The sequence below is a fragment of the Xiphophorus couchianus genome, unplaced genomic scaffold (assembly GCF_001444195.1).
Source record: "Xiphophorus couchianus unplaced genomic scaffold, X_couchianus-1.0 Scaffold1000102, whole genome shotgun sequence".
Taxonomy (NCBI): Eukaryota; Metazoa; Chordata; class Actinopteri; order Cyprinodontiformes; family Poeciliidae; genus Xiphophorus; species Xiphophorus couchianus.
This window is the reverse complement of record NW_020963015.1, coordinates 1,670,185-1,688,585: the sequence shown is the minus strand read 5'-3', so window position 1 is coordinate 1,688,585 and position 18,401 is coordinate 1,670,185. Positions and strand designations below refer to the sequence as shown.

Below are 18,401 nucleotides of genomic sequence, written 5' to 3'. Positions count from 1 at the left end.
GCACATTAGATAATTAACATAAATGTAAGTTTACGACGAACCGGAAAATTTATTTTATATCATCCCAGTGGCAAATGGGTGGCGGAGCGCGTCGTGGCGGCACGTAGCTGGGAGATGTGTGTGACGATCGAAGGGGTCAAATCCCGTCGCTAACATGAACACAAAGCTATAAATGTCTGGACAAGGTCAGAGTTCAACTATTAAAAATTGAATTCTATTCTATTCTAAATTGACTAATGATGAATATATAAATGAAAAGCTGGAGCATAGACATTTTTTATAAGTGTATCTGTGAGCCTGCCTCTTCATTATTGAACTGAATCTAATTTCAGATTTTTGTATAACTTTTATTCAGGTTAACTTAGAAAGTGAGCTGTTATTGTTACAGATTAGTTTTCTAAACTACAGAAAAGTTATTGTTAGGGAAGCTCAAATGTGAATAATTGTCCTGATGTTGATATGCGATAGTATCTCTGCTGTTGTTTGATTTACCAATGTTTTATTTTAAATTTTGTTTATCCGATTACTAACATACTAACAGCCCTACATGTATATAATGTAAACAGCCAGAGATGCAATAAGTTTATAGCAGGTGTGTGAATGACCTAATGATCCGACTGCTGACTGCAGCCGGTAAACATTGTTAGCAGAACTAGAGGGCCCCAAAACCACATTTCGCTTAGGGCCCCATGGAGTGTTTGGGCCGGCCCTGCCCACATGTCCAAGTTTCATTGAGTTAACAAAATTATTTTACCGCGGCAGCGCAGCCATGCATGGCGTGTAAAAGAATAGTTTTTGCGCTCCGGCGTTGTCCGCATGCGTGAAATCTTGGTATGTAAACAATAACATGCAGGTTGTCTATATTTGTAAATCTGATTGCCTCACCAGCCATCAGCCACGCCGCACGTCACTGGAGCAACGGTATCTGATGGGGAAACGCGGATCACCCAGTCCGACCGGAAGTCCGTGACATTCATGGTTCCATTTATGAAGCCGAAGTTAGCAGCAGCAGCAAACACCAGCCGCTACGACCAACTCTGTCCAGCAGCGAACAACATGGTGACTTTCATTATTAAAATGTATGAAGACAGCATTACGGTACTGTTTTTACATCCAAAATAAATATTTCTCAAATAGAGTTGATTGTTTCAACTAATCATGGATAATTTCAGCCACATTTGATGCAGCGTTTGTACAACAGGAAGCTGATTTTGCTCTACAATCACAGTGCTGGCCCTTTAAATGAACCCGAACCATTAAATTTCCCCTCACCCTCACCAACTTTCATCTCTGGGCTACCAGCAGAATCAGAAACAGACTGGCCTAGCAGGCCCGGCCCGGTCCAAACGGGTTCTGCCTCCCTCTAAGGGGTCTTAATCTGACCAAGATCTGGTTCCAGCTCGGTGAACCGGGTCATCTGTTTCTAGAGCATTCAGCCGTTTCAAACTGGGTCACGGTTCTGACCCGGTTACCAGGTAAGATACAGACCACAGGAAGCCAGCTGGTTCCACAACTCTTTATTTTTGACCTTCAGGTGAGTCTGATCCGTCTGCAGGAGGCCTCACCTGTTCCACTGGTTCCACTGGTTCCTAACACTCCAGTCGACCAGCAGGAGCATCAAGAAGAAACCACCCAGGCCCCGCCCACCACGAGGCCCCGCCTTCAATGTCACAATCAGAACATGGAGGTGATGAGGTTCTGGTTCTGAACAGGTGAACTCATGCAGCCTGAATACGTAAACATAGGACACGCCCTCAAAGAGGCGGAGCTTAATCAGCAACAGCCAATCGGTGTTCTACAAAATAAAAGCAGAATTAGAGTTCCATCTGGGTTTCAGTCCAACAGAACGGGTCAGAACCAGAACCTGATGAGTCAATCATCCCTCAGCAGAACCGGGTCAGAGCTGTGGGTGTCCAGAAGGGTCAGAACCTCAGTTCACCTATTGGTCACACCTCGAAGAAGGTCACCCTGCTGAGCGTCGACTGGGGGCGGGGCTACCCTCAGATCAGCTCATTCATTGGTTAATTGATGGATCAGTTAATTAATTAATTGATTAATTGGAGTAAAGTGCAGCCCAGTGATCAGCTGACGGTCCATAGCCTTCAGGTGGTGCCGTGATGTCATCAGCTCACCTGGACGCTCACGACGTGCCGAGGGGGGCGGAGCTCTGTTGCCCAGGTGACTCGCTGTCTGTACTTGAGCTCTGAGGAGCGGGGCAGTCTGTGTGAAGGGCAAGGCTTTCAGAAGGCTCCGCCCCCTGGCGCCTGCTATCACCAGGTGAGGCTTCAGCTCCGCCCCCTGGAGCTTTATCCTCCAATGAGCCATCAGGAGCTTCACCTGCTGCCCCACCCATCCAGAACTCAACATTGATCTCCGCCGATCCCTGACTTCCTCCCGAGTCAACGGAAGAGCCCAGCGCCTCTGTGATGACAGCGGCGGTCTGAGCGACCCAGTTAAGCTCCGCTCTGACCTCGCCGGTTCCGCCAACCGCCACATTGGATGATGGGAGCGGCTCGGCTGGCGGCGACTCAACGGTGCTGTCTGCTGACTGACCAGTCCCAGCGGGTTCCGGCCCGGCGGCGGCGGCGTTGTTGTTGTTGAGGTTGTCCTGCAGAGCCGTCTGGTTCTGACCCGCCTGCTGGTTCTGGAGCAGCATCTCCTGGATCCGGATCTGCTGCAGGATTGCAGGAAGCTCGTAGTGGTGGAAGAAGTAGATCATCGAGTGCTGCGGGAAGACAGAGAACCGGCCAATCAGAGGCAACCTGGGCAGGAAGGGGCGGAGCCTCACGGCTGACAAGAAGAGGAGGGACCTCACCTGGATGAAGAGCCAGGAAGTGACTAGAGCCAGGCTGCTGTACTGACCGTTGAAGCGGTAGTGGTAGGCGTAGAAGGCGAAGTGGTACAGGTAGAAGAACCTGGACCCAACAGAACCAACAGAACCATCAGAACCATCGGAACCAAACGGAACCATCGGAACCAAACAGAACTTTCAGAACCATCAATACCAACAAAACCATGAGGACCATAGGAACCTACCGGAACCCAGGAAAACCAAACGGAACCATCAGGAACAATCAGAACCATGGGACCAAACGGAACCAAACAGAACTAAACGGAACCAAACAAACCATCGGAACAAAATAATAATAATAATACATATTATTTGTAACGCACCTTACATTTCAAAGAAATCTCAAGGTGCTAAAAAAACAGGTCCATCAGTACCAAACAGAACCAACAAAACCATCAGGACCATAGGAACCCACCAGGAACCATCGGAACCAAACAAAATCATGGAAACCAAATGGAACCATCAGGAACAATCGGAACCGAACGGAACCATGGGAACCAAACGAACAAAAAAACGAACCATCAGAACCAAACAGAACTTTCAGAACCATCAGTACCAACAAAACCATCAGGACCATAGGAACCTACCGGAACCAAACAAACCATCGGAACCATGGGGAAAAATCGGAACCAAATAAAACCAAATGAACCATCAGAACCAAACAGACCAAACGAAACCAAACGGAACCATCAGGAACAATCGGAACCATGGGACCAAATGGAACCAAACAGAACTAAACAGAACCAACAAAACCATCAGGACCATAGGAACCCACTGGGAACCATCGGAACCAAACGAAATCATGGAAATCAAACGGAATCATGGGAATCAAACAAACCATCGGAACCATTGGAACCAAATGAACCATGGGAACCAAACAGAACCATGGGAACCATCGGAACCATTGGAACCAAACAAACCATCGGAACCAAACAAAATCATGGAAACCAAACGGAACCATCAGGAACAATCGGAACCATGGGGAAAAAAAACAAACCATCAGAACCATGGGAACCAAACAAACAAAAAAACGAACCATCGGAACCAAACAGAACCGTGGGAACCAAACAGAACCATCGGAACCCAATGAACCAAACGGAACCAAACAGAACTTTCGGAACCATCAGAACCAACAAAACCATCAGGACCATAGGAACCTACTGGAACCAAACGAACCATCAGAACCAAATGGAGCCATCAAAACTTTCTCTTTCAGGACGAAGAAATCGACAATTTTTGACATTCATCCGGACTGAATCAGAAACTTGTTTCCATGGTTACCAGCCACACCTGGAGGCGTACCTAACCAACCAGAACTCTGGATCAGGACACACACATGTTTAAGGGAAGTATGCTAGTGGTGTGTCCTGACTGAGAGTTGACCAATCAGAGCAGGCTGTTCCTGTTTCCCGCTGCGTCCTGTTGCTTCCTGCCGCTTCCTGTTTTCTCCTGCTGTTTCCCGCTGCTTCCTGTCATTTCCTGTTTTCTCCTGCTGTTTCCTGTTGCTTCCTGTCATTTCCTGTTTTCTCCTGCTATTTCCTGTTGCTTCCTGTCATTTCCTGTTTTCTCCTGCTGTTTCCTGTTGCTTCCTGTCATTTCCTGTTTTCTCCTGCTGTTTCTTGTTTCCTGCTACTTCTTGTTTTCTCATGCTGTTTCCTGTTGTTTCCTGCTGCTTCCCGTTTCTCCTGTTTCCTGCTTGCGACTCACCGCAGCCAGTGGCGTTTGCTGGTGTTGGTGTGGCAGCAGATGGCATCGTATTGGTCGGCCAGCCAGACGATCAGGATGATGTAGAAAGCCGTGGTGGTGTCGTTGAAAAACTCGGACATTATGGCCTCCATGCCTGCCAACAAAAAGTGACATCACAGATACAAAACAACCAGAACGGTTTGTAAATCCGGACCGGATCAGAAGGAGAACCAATGCAGAACTCACCAACCAGGGCCAGGATGACGGTGAGCAGAGGGGCTGCTGGGAAAGCGATGGTCATGTTCATCTCCAGCATCTGCAGCAGATCCACTGAAACACACATAGCAGGTTAGAACCGGACCGGGCCGTACCGGGTCGGAATGGACCGAGCAGCGTAAACGAACCGATGAAGACGAAGATCTGGTGGTGGGAGTATCTGAGCAGCATCGACACCGACAGCGTCTGAAAGGCAGAACCAAGACCCGGCTTTATTTTGTGAGCGGTTCTGAATCCAAATAGTTTTGCTGATCCGGGTTCTAAAAGAACTTTTTAAGCCGCCTGCAGCCAGTACAGTTTTTGTTGACTTAAGCTGCCAGTGAATTTAGTCCAAAGTTTTTTAATCTTAAACAGAAATCGTTTCCTTCTTCTCACAGAATATTTATTTAGTGAAATCTGGGATGATAATTTCTGACCAGCTGATAAATAAATGAGCTTTTAGTTTTTGAATTTTTTTTCTATTTCTTTTCCTAAATGAGATTTTAAAAATCAGTTAAAATTATTAAGTCCTGTCTGAACTGTGAAGGTTCTCCTTCAATCTGTAGATTTAATCTGAACATTTATCACTTCCCATCAGAAACAGGAAGTAGAAATATTTATCACTTCCTGTCAGGAACAGGAAGTGGAAACATGCCTGACGTCCTGTGCATTCTGTGGTCCAGGATGATCTGGGGTCGTGTTGCTGCTGCAGTCTCACATTAAGTTTCACATGCGGCTGAAGGATCCCAGCTGAAGCATCATAACCCACCGCTACCAAGAGGCTCCCAGTCCGGCCTACTTCCTGCTGTGTCTCTGGTACGTCGGCCTGACAGGGTGGAGCTCCAGCAGCAGATATCTACTACCATGACTCCACCTAACCCCCACCACGCCCTGGATGCATCGTAGCCCAAGACCTGCTCAAGAGTCGAACTGGCAACCTGTGGGCCGCCTGTCGGGTCAGAGGCGTTTGACCCGACAGAACCGACCTCCACCGGACTCACATACAGTGTCTTGTGAAAGTATTCGGCCCCCTTGAACTTTTCAACCTTTTGCTGCTTTTCAGGCTTCAAACATAAAGATCTAAATTTTTATTATTTTGTGAAGAATCAACAACAATCGTGAGGTGGAACGAAATTTATTGGATATTTTAAAACTTTTTTAACAAATAAAACCTGCAAAGTGGGACGTGCCATATTATTGGCCCTTGCGTTAATACTCTATAGCGCCACCTTTTGCTGCGGTTGCAGCTGCAAGTGGCTTCGTTTCGACTCCATCAGTTTTGCTCAAGGAGAGACCGAACTTCTGGCCCATTCTTCCTTAAACCAGCTGGAGCTCAGTGAGGTTGGATGGATGGAGAGCTTGTGAACAGCAGCTTTCAGCTCTTTCCACAGATTCTCCATTGGATTCAGGTCTGGACTTTGACTAGGCCATTCTAACACCTGGATACGTTTATTTGTGAACCATTCTATTGTAGGTTTTGCTTTCTGTTTGGGATCTTTGTCTTGTTGGAAGGTAAATCTCCGTCCCAGTCTCAGGTCTTTAAAAACTCCAACAGGTTTTCTTCCAGAACGGTTCTGTATTCGGTTCCATCCAGCTTCCCTGCCCTGCTGAAGAACAGCAGGCCCAGAACATGATGCTGCCACCACCATGTTTGACACTGGGGATGATGTGTTCAGGGTGATGAGTTGTTGCTTTTATGGAAACATATCTGACCAGAGCAACTTCTTCCATGTTGCTGTGTCTCCCAGGTGGCTGGTGTCAAACTTTAAACCAGACTTTTATGGTTCTCTTTGAGAAATGTCTTTCTTCTTGCCACTCTTCCATAAAGGCCAGATTTGTGCAGTTTACCACTGACTGTTGTCCTATGGACAGACTCTCCCACCTCAGCTGTAGATCTCTGTAGATCCAGAGTGATCCAGAGTGATCAAGGGCCTCTTGGCTGCATCTCTGATCTTCTCCTTGTTCCAGATGAAAGTTTAGAGGACGGCCGGGTCTTGGTGGATTTGATCTGATACTCTTTCCGTTTCAATATGATCGCCTGCTCACTGCTGCTTGAGGTGTTTAAAGCTTGGGAAATCTTTTTCTTTCCAAATCCAGCTTTAAACTTCCCCAACAGTATCGGAGCTGCTGGTGTTCCTTGGTCTTCATGATGAGAGACCATCACAGAGCAGCTGCATTTATACTTTATTATAAAGAGGTGATTCTATTTACCATCATCAGTCACTTAGGACAACGTTGGATCATCCAGAGATCCAAACTGAACTTCTGCAGTGAGTTTGCTGACAGTAAAGGGCCCAATAAAATGGCACGTCCCACTTTGCAGTTTTTATTTGTTAAAAAAGTTTAAAATATCCAATAAATTTCGTTCCACATCACGATTGTGTCCCACTTGTTGATTCTTCACAACATAATAAAAGTTTTAGATTTTTATGTTTGAAGCCTGAAAAGCAGCAAAAGGTTGAAAAGTTCAAGGAGGCCAAATACTTTCACAAGACACTGTAGGAATGGACAAAAAGTTTGATTTCTTTTTGATTAACAGGCCAAATGTTTCTAGTCATTTTAATTTTAGTAGTTTGTTTAATTTTTATTCAGTTGCAGTTTTAATTCAGCTTTACTTTTTATGGAGTTTTTGTTTTCTCCTCTTCCGGGTTCTTGTTGGTAAAAAAAAAGTCAAAGACGAAATATTTCCAGCAGCATTTTAGCGAAAGAGAGTCAACTTACAAATATGACCATGATGACGAAGGCAGCCAGGTACGACGTTCTGGCCATCCACATGCTGACAAAGCGGTAATGTTCTCCAGACACCACGTTCCTCAGGAAGCCTGCGGAGAACAGCAGAGCTACTGACAGCCGCCTCTACCTGCCGCAGGTAGATTACACATGGGTGGTCAGAGTGGGCGGAGCCTGAGTACCTTTGTTCTCTTCGTTCTCAGCAAGCGCCTTGACGCTCGACATCAGGATGTCGTCGTAGCCCAGGAACTCATCCAGCAGGAAGCGACTGAAACCGTCTCCGAAGCACTCGTCCTTGGTGGGATCTGCACAGAACGCAGAGAGGTCAGTGGGGTCAGCAGGATCAGCGGGGTCACGTGACGTGGCAGCTGACCCAGAGTGACGACCATGACGGGGATGTTGAGCCTCTGCCTGGTGCTCTGCGACAGCCGCAGGAAGCCATACTCCAGGGAATACTCCACGATATACTCGTCCTGCGGCCACACTGTAACCATGACAACGAGAGCAGCCGGGTGTAAACAACAACAACCTGAAGTTCACAATCAGCCACAGAAAGAAGATCTCTCCATCAACTGAGGGGAAGGAGTCTAAGAGAAGGGGAGGACTGACAGAAGGTGAAGGTGGGTTTACCTGCTCTGGTCATCATCTCCAGCTCAGACACTGAGTCCTGCAGCGGCTGCATACCTTTAGAGGCGGGGCTAAACGACACGTCCTGGCTGTCATTGGCTCCTCCTCTAGAGCCTCCTCCAATCACAGACGGCTGGAGACGGGGCTCAATGTCCAGTTCAAACTGCAGACAGGCAGGTGAGGAGACAGACAGGTGAGGAGACAGACAGGTGAGGAGACAGACAAGTGAGGAGACAGACAAGTGAGGAGACAGACAGTAACTTACCTGCACTGAGCTGTTTTCAAACACCGTCATCTCGTCGTCCTCTTCCTCCTCCTCTCCCAGGCTGATCCCGGCCACTGCTGCGCCTCCTCCTGGTTCGGCCTGCAGCTCCTCGGCCTGCAGCTCCCCCTGGAGGCCGGCGGAGTCGTAGTGCTGCAGGAAGACAGCGGCGCGACTGGAGTTCCTCTGGATCTCCACCCTCAGGATGCCATCGCGCGGCCAGCGATCCCGTACCGCCTCCAGGCAGTTGATGGGGGAGCGGGAGAAAGCGATGTGGATGTAGGCGAGGATGAAGAGGACGAAGAGCGCCTGATGCAGAGGGAGGGACAAGAGGTTAGCCAATCAGGAGCTGCCTCCAGGTAAACCTCCAGCTGTTCTAACAAACAGATCCTCGTCATTGGTGAAGGGCTGTAAGGACTCTTCCGCCCACAATGCACTGCAGACCAACTTTCAGCTTCAACAGGAAGAGGAGGAGGAAGTCCAGGATCTGGTGATGAAACTGAGCTGTGGCAGGAAGCAGCAGGACGCTCTGGACCTAAACACCCACGGTTCACCGTTCCTCCAGCCCCGTCAGGACGTCGGACACGGCTGGCGGACGTCAGGAAGACGTCAGGGATTCAAGAGTTAGGGTCCAGACATTCTTTTTTTAACCGTTTATCTTGAATCCTTATTTTGTTCAGCTGCTTTTAACTTTTGCAGAAGAAAAAGACAAATTTAGGTACCCTCAATTCCCGTGTCCAAACCGAAACCCCAAAGTATGAACAGAAGGGGGGAGCGGATGAGCCGATCAAACAGAAAAAGTTCAGCAGCGGGCCGACCCGTTACCAGGCCCACAAAGCCCCTGCCAATACCAGACTAAAGCAAAAAGTCAAAAAAGAACCTACTGCCAAAGAAAGAAGCGAAAACAGGACAACCGGTCTCACCAGGCCAAAATCACAACACAAAACAAAGGCTAACAAAAGCTGCCGCTTGGCCTGCACACGCTGGCTATGCGCGCGTCAGCAGGACGCCCCCCAGTGGTGGGAGGGGCGATCCACACGCTCCCGAAGGCCAGCCTCTTTACAGGTGGGCGAAGAACAGCGCCGTGCTCAAAGCCATCAGATGTTGATCAGAAAACACAGGAGATTATCTAAACTCCAGATTATATTAAAGGAACAGAGAAAATTATTTTACTAAAGTCTATAAAGGAAACGGCAGAAAAAATAAGCAAAAAATAATTAGAATGTGTCCGAAGCTCATAACAGCTACAGAGACAAACGAACAGTTTCAGCTCAGACCAGCTCCTGTCTGACACCTACAGGTCAAACTGTGTAACTGCAGGATGCAGCTTTGGACAGCTGTCGTTCCTGACCAGAACCAGATCAGAACCAGGTGAGCAGCTGCAGGCAGCGGGAACCACCCGACCCGGTCCAGTTGGGACGTCTCACCTTCAGCAGGACGAAGAACTCAAAGACTCTCCTGAAGGAGGGCGGGAAGAGCCGGGCGTAGGTGACGGCCATCTTGAAGAAGAGGGCGTGGAAGAGGCGGTCGCGCACATTGATGAGCGGGTTCTGGTTGATGTTGGGGTTCCGGATCCGGTTGGGCCCCATGTTGTTGTTCAGAGGAACGTTGTTGTTGTTGGCCTGGTTCTCCGACATGGCGGCGGCCGCTGCAAGACTCTGGTGCTCCCAAACCCGTTCCTAGGTCAGCATGGTTCTGGTCCACTTCGTGAAGGTGACTCAGATTCAGTTCCAGCAAGACCAAGCCGGAACCTGGATCCACCTGGAAGGTTCAAACACAGCGCAGTTATTTACTGACTGGCCCTCAGTGCCAGAACCAAATCAGGGTTCTGGTTAGCTTTGATGCTTTTATCACATTTTATATTTTCAGCTGCTGCAAAAAATTTACCGGAAATCCAAATCCTGAACAGACTGACCCAGACTGATTCTGGAAGAATGACCTCTGACCCAGACTGGTTCATCTTACCATGGCGACTCTCCACCACACATTAATGCGTGCTTTGGTGAAATTTTCTGGCTGCTATGATAATCATGAAACAAGTGATGGGCTCTTTGCATGTCAGCTTCCGCATTCGGGGAAAAGCGGCTCGATCGTTTCCGGTTTATTGAAAATGGCATTTCACATTATTTTTTTATTTTTACACCCCTCCAGGGGTCTTTTTGTGGGCTCTAGAGTCCCTTTTTACGAAGTAGGCTGACAGGAAAGGGGGAAGGAGAGGAGGGAAGACATGAGGTAAACTTCGCTGGGTCCGGGAGTCGAACCCACAACAGCCGCGTTGAGGACTTGAGGCCTCCAAATGTGGGTCACGCTAACCCCTACGCCACCACGGCATGCCCGGCATTTTACATTATTAATTGTTGCAAGGTAACAATTAATAATGCCCCAGCAAGTAGCTGGAGAAAAGTTTTAAGATGTTCGCCTCGTTATAAATTCACAGATATGAAGGTGAGTTTTACTGTCTTTAAGCTTTGTGGCTAACATTAGCTTTAGCTTATGCTAGTAAGCAATATTCTCTGACATTTTCTTGTAAAAATGTGCTATTTAAGTATCTAAACATTTTTCATCCATTCTAACGGACAATGTTTTTACCTTATGTTCAAGTATATTACTTGGTTTATTGTCGTTAGTGTCAGAGACCAAGTAACGGGGATTTTACGGTTCAGGCTTTTTGCTTCTGCAGCCTGAGGAACAACAAGCCCATAGCTTAACAGTAGAGCAGCTCTGGTGTCGGAGTTCTAGTTCAGCTGACTGTTCAGGTTTAAAGTTGTTGCTTTTAGAAAAATATGGCCGTGTTCCTTAAGGTCTCCGTGTTATTTCGCTTTATTAGTTTAGCATGTTTCTTGTGAACCAGGACTACGGTGGCCGACAGGTGCAAATGCGCAGCAAAAGAGAAAACATGCAAACAAAAAAAAAACACGCGCACAAATTAAATGCGGCAAGCAAAAAGCGAACAAAATGCAGCAAACAAAAAAGAAAACACCCCCGAATGAAATGCAGCAAACAAAAAGTGTTGAAAACGGAAGTGCTCCAGACCACTAGGGGGAGTCAAAGAAAATCGAGACCGAGCCCAGAACGGTATGACTGACACAAAGTCTATCACGCTACCCATAAATTATTCTGTTATTCTATAATATTATAAAAGACGGCGTATCTTTTTATAATATAAGTACGTATAGTATTTATACGTACTAAATATAGTTATATAGTACGTATAACTATATTTCTGAAAAGAAATATAGTAATACGTACCTTTACTTTCTTTCAAATTTCTTTCTCTGAATCTTGCATCTGGTCCCATAGAAATGAATACTATTTTCTTTGACTCCCCCTAGTGGTCTGGAGCACTTCCGTTTTCAACACTTTTTGTTTGCTGCATTTCATTCGGGGGTGTTTTCTTTTTTGTTTGCGTCTCTCTTTTTGTTTGCTGCATTTCATTCGCTTTTTGCTTGCCGCATTTAATTTATGCGCGTGTTTTTTGTTTGTTTGCATGTTTTCTCTTTTGCTGCGCATTTGCACCTGTCGGCCACCGTACAGGACGGTATTTACAGCAGTGTGTCCAGGCGGGTCAGTAGCTCGGCTGTCTGGTTCTGGTCTGCTCTCTGGTTCCCATAAACTCTTTCATCCTGAATACAGAAGTGATTCCATGGAAATAACACAGGAGGCTCCTTTACCTTCTTCTTTAGGCTGAAGAAGTTGATCCGGAGTGAAGTGAAGGCTGTAAAGCCCCGCGTTTTTTTTCTACGATGGCGGCGCCCGAAATGGCTGCGGCTGCATGGGCTCTCGACAACTTGCCAGTATTTGAGCAAAATACGCCGCCTAAAACGCTACAAACTTTGCATCCACTAAGTAAGTTAGTATATGATCGCCAGCATCTGCTGGAATTACGATCATCAAGTGATTTCGGACTCATAAATACGACTACTCTGGAGTGTTTACGTGATCTCGGAGTGCTACGGAGGCAAGACCCAGCGGCCCACGGCGCAGCGGACTCGCCTAGCAGCACTAGCCGGAGGAGGAGCAAGCGAAGGCGGTGCGACCGGCAGCGGAAGCGCGGCTGTCGAAGTGGACTAACAGCTAAGCTAAACGCTAACCCCCACAGATCGCCGCTTCCGTCCATCTTCCTCTCCAACGTCCGCTCTCTGGACAACAAAATAGACCATCTGCAACTAGTACTGTCTTCAAAGAGAGAGTTGAGGAACTGCTGCGCTCTCATTCTGACGGAGACATGGCTCAACTCGTCCATACCGGACAACGTTGTTAGCCTGGAGGGGCTCGCTACATTCCGCGCAGACAGGAGCAGCGCTCTCAGCGGTAAAACCCGAGGAGGGGGGCTGTGTATTTACATCAACAACAACTGGTGTAAAAATGCCATGACTGTCGCCAGTTACTGCTCCCCGGACATCGAGCTTCTGACTGTTAACTGCAGACCATTCTACCTGCCCAGGGAGTTTACTGTTGTTAGCATCACTGCTGTGTATGTGCCCCCCAGTGCTAACACTAAAGAGGCTATGAGTGTTCTCTACCGGACCATCAGTGAGTTGCAATCCTCACACACAGAAGGCGTTTTCATCATTGCTGGGGATTTTAACCAGGCCAACATGAAGACTGTTCTCCCTCACTTCAACCAGTATGTGGATTTTCCAACCAGGGGAGTGAATACTCTAGACTTGGCCTACACCAACATCAAAGAAGCATTCAGAGCAGCCCCCCCGCCCCCACCTTGGCTCTTCAGACCACCTATCTGTCATGCTAATTCCTGCATACAAGCCCCTGCTGATCAGAACAAAACCTACAGTGAAGCAGGTGAGAGTGTGGACTGAGGGGGCCATGGAGGCACTTCAGGACTGTTTTGAGTGCTCTGACTGGGAGATGTTCAAGGCAGCAGCCACTTACAACGACCAGATCAACATCGATGAGTACGCCATGACTGTGTCAGCCTACATCAACAAGTGCACAGAGGACGTCAGCATCACTAAGAACATTATCACCCGGGCCAACCAAAAACCCTGGATGACTAAGGAGGTACGGGAAATGCTAAAAGCACTGAACTCAGCCTTCAAGTCTGGCGACAAGGAGGCACTGAGGACAGCGAGAGCCAACTTGAACCGTGCTATCAGGTTAGCAAAGCGAACCCACAGTCGGAAAATACAGGAGTTCTTCCACGACACCAGCAACACCAGGAGTATGTGGCAAGGCATAAAGGCGATCACAGATTACAATCCATCCTCCCCCCCAGTGGGTGAAATTGATGCTGACTTTCTAAATGGACTCAATAACTTTTTTGGGAGGTTCGAGGCACTGAACAGTACTCCGGCAAAGAAAACTGTTCCCCACCAGGAAGAGGAGGCACTCTGCCTGGACACAGCCGATGTGTTGAAGACTCTGAAAAGAGTCAACCCACGGAAGGCCCCAGGCCCCGACAACATACCTGGGCGGGTGTTCAGGGAATGTGCAGGTCAGCTGGCTGGTGTCCTAACAGACATTTTTAACACCTCACTGGACCAAGCCACAGTGCCAGCCTGTCTCAAAACTGCCTCCATCATTCCGGTGCCAAAGAAACCTCAAGTCACCTCTTTCAACGATTACTGGCCTGTGGCACTGACTCCCATCATGATGAAGTGCTTTGAAAGGCTGGTAAAAGAACACATCGTCTCCAGACTCCCCTCCACATTCGACCCGTTCCAGTTTGCCTACCGCCGAAACCGCTCCACTGAGGACACTATCTCCTCCGCCCTACACCTGAGCCTGGCTCACCTGGAGGAGGAGAACCCTCATGTGCGGATGTTGTTCCTGGACTTCAGCTCAGCGTTCAACACAATCATCCCACAGCATCTGGCAGGAAAACTGGGACACCTGGGCTTCAGCACCCCCCTGCGCAACTGGCTGCTAGACTTCCTCACCGACAGACCTCAGTCAGTCCGGATCGGACAACACACCTCCGATGTCATCACCCTCAGCACAGGCTCCCCTCAGGGCTGCGTCCTGAGCCCTCTGCTGTTCACTCCGATGACACACGACTGCATCCCCAGGTTCGCCACCAACCACATCGTGAAGTTCGCGGACGACACAACGGTGGTGGGCCTCATCAGAGACGACAACGACCTGGACTACAGAGAGGAGGTGGAGCAGCTGGTGGACTGGTGCAGAGACAACAGCCTGATCCTGAACGTTGACAAGACGAAGGAGATGATCGTCGACTTCAGGAAGAACCGGCCCAGCCACGCTCCACTGCTCATCAACAGCTCGGCTGTGGAGGTGGTCAGCAGCACCAAATTCCTGGGGGTGGACATCACTAACGACCTCACCTGGACTGTGAACACCACGTCTCTGGTCAAGAGGGCACAGAAACGTTTGTATTTCCTGCGGAGGATGAGAAGAGCACACCTGCCCCCGCCCATCCTCAAGACGTTCTACAGAAGCACCATAGAGAGCATTCTGACCAGCTGCCTCTCTGTGTGGTGTGGAGGCTGCAGCGCCTCCGACTGGAAGAACGTGAGGAGAGTGGTGCAGACAGCAGAGAGGATCATCGGGGCCCCCCTTCCCTCCATTCAGGACATTTCATCCCAGCGCTGCGTGTCCCGAGGCCGAAACATCGTCAGTGACCCCTCACACCCCCACCATGGACTGTTCTCCCTGCTGCCCTCTGGAAACAGGTTCTGCAGCATCCGGTGCAGGTCCACCAGGTTCTGAAACAGCTTTTTCCCACTTGCCATCAGACTGCTGAACTCTTAACTGGACTGCACTTAAAATCTGGTCTCCACTTTATACCTTGCACATGTACAGAGCTAAATAACTTCTATTTTACTGTCAGTCCTGCACTTTATATTTTATATTTATATTTATATTCATATTTTATACTGTATTTTATTTTATTCTGGAGTAACCTCACAACATTGGAAGCTCAAAACATTGTCCTGAGCCGTATGCAACAAAATCTGGTTCTGTATTCACCCTGTGCATGCAAAATGACAATAAAGTCAGTCTAAGTCTAAACTTTGCTGTGCTGCGTTAGCTTTAACTGGTAGCGACGAATATTTACAAGCACCGTCTTCTTAATTCAGGACCGTTTGGAAATCCATGAAAACTTAAAAGCCCATTATATTAGGAAGACAGCAATGTTCATAGTATTGTTTTATTTGCGTCTGAAATAAGACTTTGTCTTTTCTAGCTGTAATGGTAACTCAAAGCGGAAACAAGAGAGCCGCATTTGCGCATGCGGTTGTGAAGTTGGCAGGCGCAAAGCACCCTTTGCGCTGGTGAGGTGCTTTGGCAGAATGTGGGCGTGGCCTGGAAGCTGATGGTTTGTAGATCTTTAGATGCTACCAATGTTTTAGTTCTGGACAGGTTCAGATCGGTTAACGTCTGACGGGTTTGTCAGCCTAACCCTACACCCAGAACCCGGACCAGAATCAGTCGATAAACGCACCTGGATCAGAACCGCTACTGGTTCTGGTGGGTTCGCCGTGGTTCTGCTTACCTGGCCAGGTGTTAGAGCAGGGGTGTCAAACTCAATTTCACCAAGGGCCACTTCAGCATATTGGCCACCCTCAATGGGCCACATTGACGGTATAAATCAGGAATGCCCAAGTTCAGTCCTCCAGACTGCAACTTTTAGATGCATCCCTGCTAAAACATCCCCAGACAAAAAGTTGACTTCCCTCATTAGCAACAACTCAGTTCTGTAGAGGCCTATGAATGAGTCAATGATCCAGGTGTGTTAGAGAAAGAACGAGTCTAAAGTTGCAGAGTGATAGGTCTGGAAAACTAGACTTGGGCAACCCTAGCATAAATGTATGAAAATACAATGTTAAAAATAAATTAAACAACACCTCATATTGTTAAATAACTGATTTTATGTGTTCAAGTTTTAAATATTACATTTGAGTTTGCATGGATGTAAAATTACTGCTCAGTTTAAAAATATGCTCAGTATTTTTAAGCTGCTCAGCTAAACTTCGCTCTTTAGCTCGTTAGCTTGTCGATGTTTCAGTTTTATTCGCTGGGAAAATTAATCTTTGTCTGCTTTAAAGATAAGCAGACAAAGAATAAAAACAAGTTTTGATATTAACTCTCAACTTCATTCACAAAACGTGTTCGTTATTTATTACACAACGAACATGTATTTCACATAAGAACCAAACAATGAGGTGATGCTGCCTGTAATTGAACACAAAGCTGATCCTCTTCACCCTGTCACCAACTCACACATCCTCATTGTGTTGTGTTCTGTAAATAAACAAAACACAAGCAAAATCAATAAACTATATTCATATTCCAGTATACTGAGTTTTGGTTTTACATTCATTCTGTTTAAATTTAGTTTGTTTGTGCTTACCAATGTTTTCTGGCCGGATGTCTGGCACCGTTTTCCCCTGGTCAGTTCGTCCATGTCTGGTTTTAGTTCTATTCTGTGGCAACCCGCAAAATGGCGTGTAGGTTCGCGATCTGGTCTTGGTCTCGTTTACATTAATTATTGAAAACATCTGTTCGCACAGATAGGTGCTTCCAAACGTGGACAAAACACACGAGCTGCATGGAGTCGAAGCTGCAGCATCAAATCAGGGGCAGTAGACGGTAAAAGTCCTCGATTGAAACATCACGGAACTTCGCTCTTTAGCTTGTCGATGTTTCAGTTTTATTTGCTGGGAAAATTAATAATCAGCTTGAGGTGACTCTGTTGCACTCTAGAGGCGAGAAGCCGTAATGTTGGGTGGTAAGAATCGGAAGGCATTATGGGAGATGTAGTTTGTAGTCAATTCGTATTTTAAGTCAATCAATGGGGCAGTAAAACGGGTGGGGGGAGAGGGCCACATAAAATGACGTAGCGGGCCACATGTGGCCCGCGGGCCTTGAGTTTGACACATGTGTGTTAGAGGGTCTCTACAGGTGTTTAGAGTCGGGATGTTGTTCCATCAGGTAAGGAATTCATGTGTTCCACAGGATCTTCTGATCAGGTGTGGGAGGAGCAGTAGGTGTGGGAGGGGCAGGGGGCAGGGGTCACTCCTGTTAGGGGTTGTAAGCCCTCTGACAGGTCAGAAAGGGAACTTGTAGGTGCGTCAAACTCACCTGTCAGCGAAGTTTTCCTCGCGATGTTTTCATCGGCAGGAAGCTAGCTGATGGCTCGATGCTAACTGGAAGGACCGGACCTGAAGCCCGACAAAGCCCCGCGTTAGCGCTCGGCTGGCGGCTCGGAACCGACAGAGGAGCGGCTTTAGGCGGATCCAGAGGGCAGTGGGGACCGGGGAGCCGCTCAGAGAATCCGGGAGATGAGATCCGCTCCGAGCAGCAGCTACAGCTAACGGCCGCTGCTATTGCCGAACCACAGCCGGAAGTACGGGTCCTAGCAGCGGAAAGAGCGCAGTGTGCCCTGAGCGCTGCCTGACAGGCGGCGGGGAACGTTATTCCTGAATTCGGACTGATCGGAAGTTTTTAACGCAGTTATTGGGAGTAGTGACCTACAAATGACAGAGAGCGGCTTGATTAACCTTGAGCGCTGTCTGACAGGCGGCTTACAGAATGAGCTCTGAGCAGGTTACCATGGGTTACTGTTCAAAGGAGGTCTGTTGTTGTAGATCAGCTGTTCTAGATCTACTGCCCTAGATCACCTGCTCTAGATCTTCTGATCTAGACCAGCTGCTGTAACGCTGCGTGTTACGGTGAATGAGACGCCGTCAGGTTGGAAGAACGTTTTTATTGTGACTCTTCATCATGGAGAGAAGAAAGCATGCAGCAGCATCATCCTCATACACGGCTCTACAGATGGAAACAGGATGAGATCACATGCAGCAGCAGGGACACCCTGTCCACCTGTCCTCAGGTAGGTGCAGACGGACAGGTGGACGGTCTGAGCCCCGCTGAGAAAAGCAGCTTCACAATAAATCACTAGAAAACGAAAGTCACGTGACTCAAGCCGTCAGCCAATCGACATCCGGCACCGAGCGCATTACAACCAGACGTTACCGTAGCAACCGAGCCGTCGCCCTGGCAACA

At 48.0% G+C, this 18,401-nt stretch overlaps 1 protein-coding gene across 3 annotated transcripts; it reads right to left on the bottom strand.

Moving 5' to 3' along the window:
* Positions 1 to 1,502: 1,502 nt before the first annotated feature.
* Positions 1,503 to 17,739, bottom strand: tmem259 (transmembrane protein 259). Of its 3 annotated transcripts, none has more exons than XM_028011878.1 (12): positions 17,478 to 17,739; positions 9,839 to 10,172; positions 8,415 to 8,720; positions 8,153 to 8,312; positions 7,896 to 8,006; positions 7,705 to 7,827; positions 7,514 to 7,614; positions 4,942 to 4,999; positions 4,784 to 4,867; positions 4,559 to 4,691; positions 2,816 to 2,915; positions 1,503 to 2,725 (listed from the first exon to the last, which is right to left on the bottom strand). In XM_028011878.1, exons 2-12 carry the CDS (start codon positions 10,046 to 10,048, stop codon positions 2,141 to 2,143), a joined length of 1,971 nt encoding a protein of 656 aa, XP_027867679.1. In that variant the 5' UTR covers positions 10,049 to 10,172; positions 17,478 to 17,739; the 3' UTR covers positions 1,503 to 2,140. The 3 variants fall into 3 exon arrangements, with proteins under 3 accessions (XP_027867679.1, XP_027867681.1, XP_027867680.1); XM_028011880.1 differs by having other exon boundaries at positions 8,207 to 8,312; positions 17,478 to 17,738; XM_028011879.1 differs by lacking the exon at positions 17,478 to 17,739 and adding an exon at positions 15,889 to 15,905.
* Positions 17,740 to 18,401: the final 662 nt, after the last annotated feature.

Coding starts and splice junctions, on each gene's coding strand:
- tmem259 (XM_028011878.1), bottom strand. CDS start 10,048: ATGTCGGAGAACCAGGCCAACAACAACAACGTTCCTCTGAACAACAAC. Junction 4,868..4,941: donor CCAGATCTTCGTCTTCATCG/GTTCGTTTACGC, acceptor TGTGTGTTTCAG/TGGATCTGCTGCAGATGCTG. Junction 4,692..4,783: donor CGTCATCCTGGCCCTGGTTG/GTGAGTTCTGCA, acceptor TTTTGTTGGCAG/GCATGGAGGCCATAATGTCC.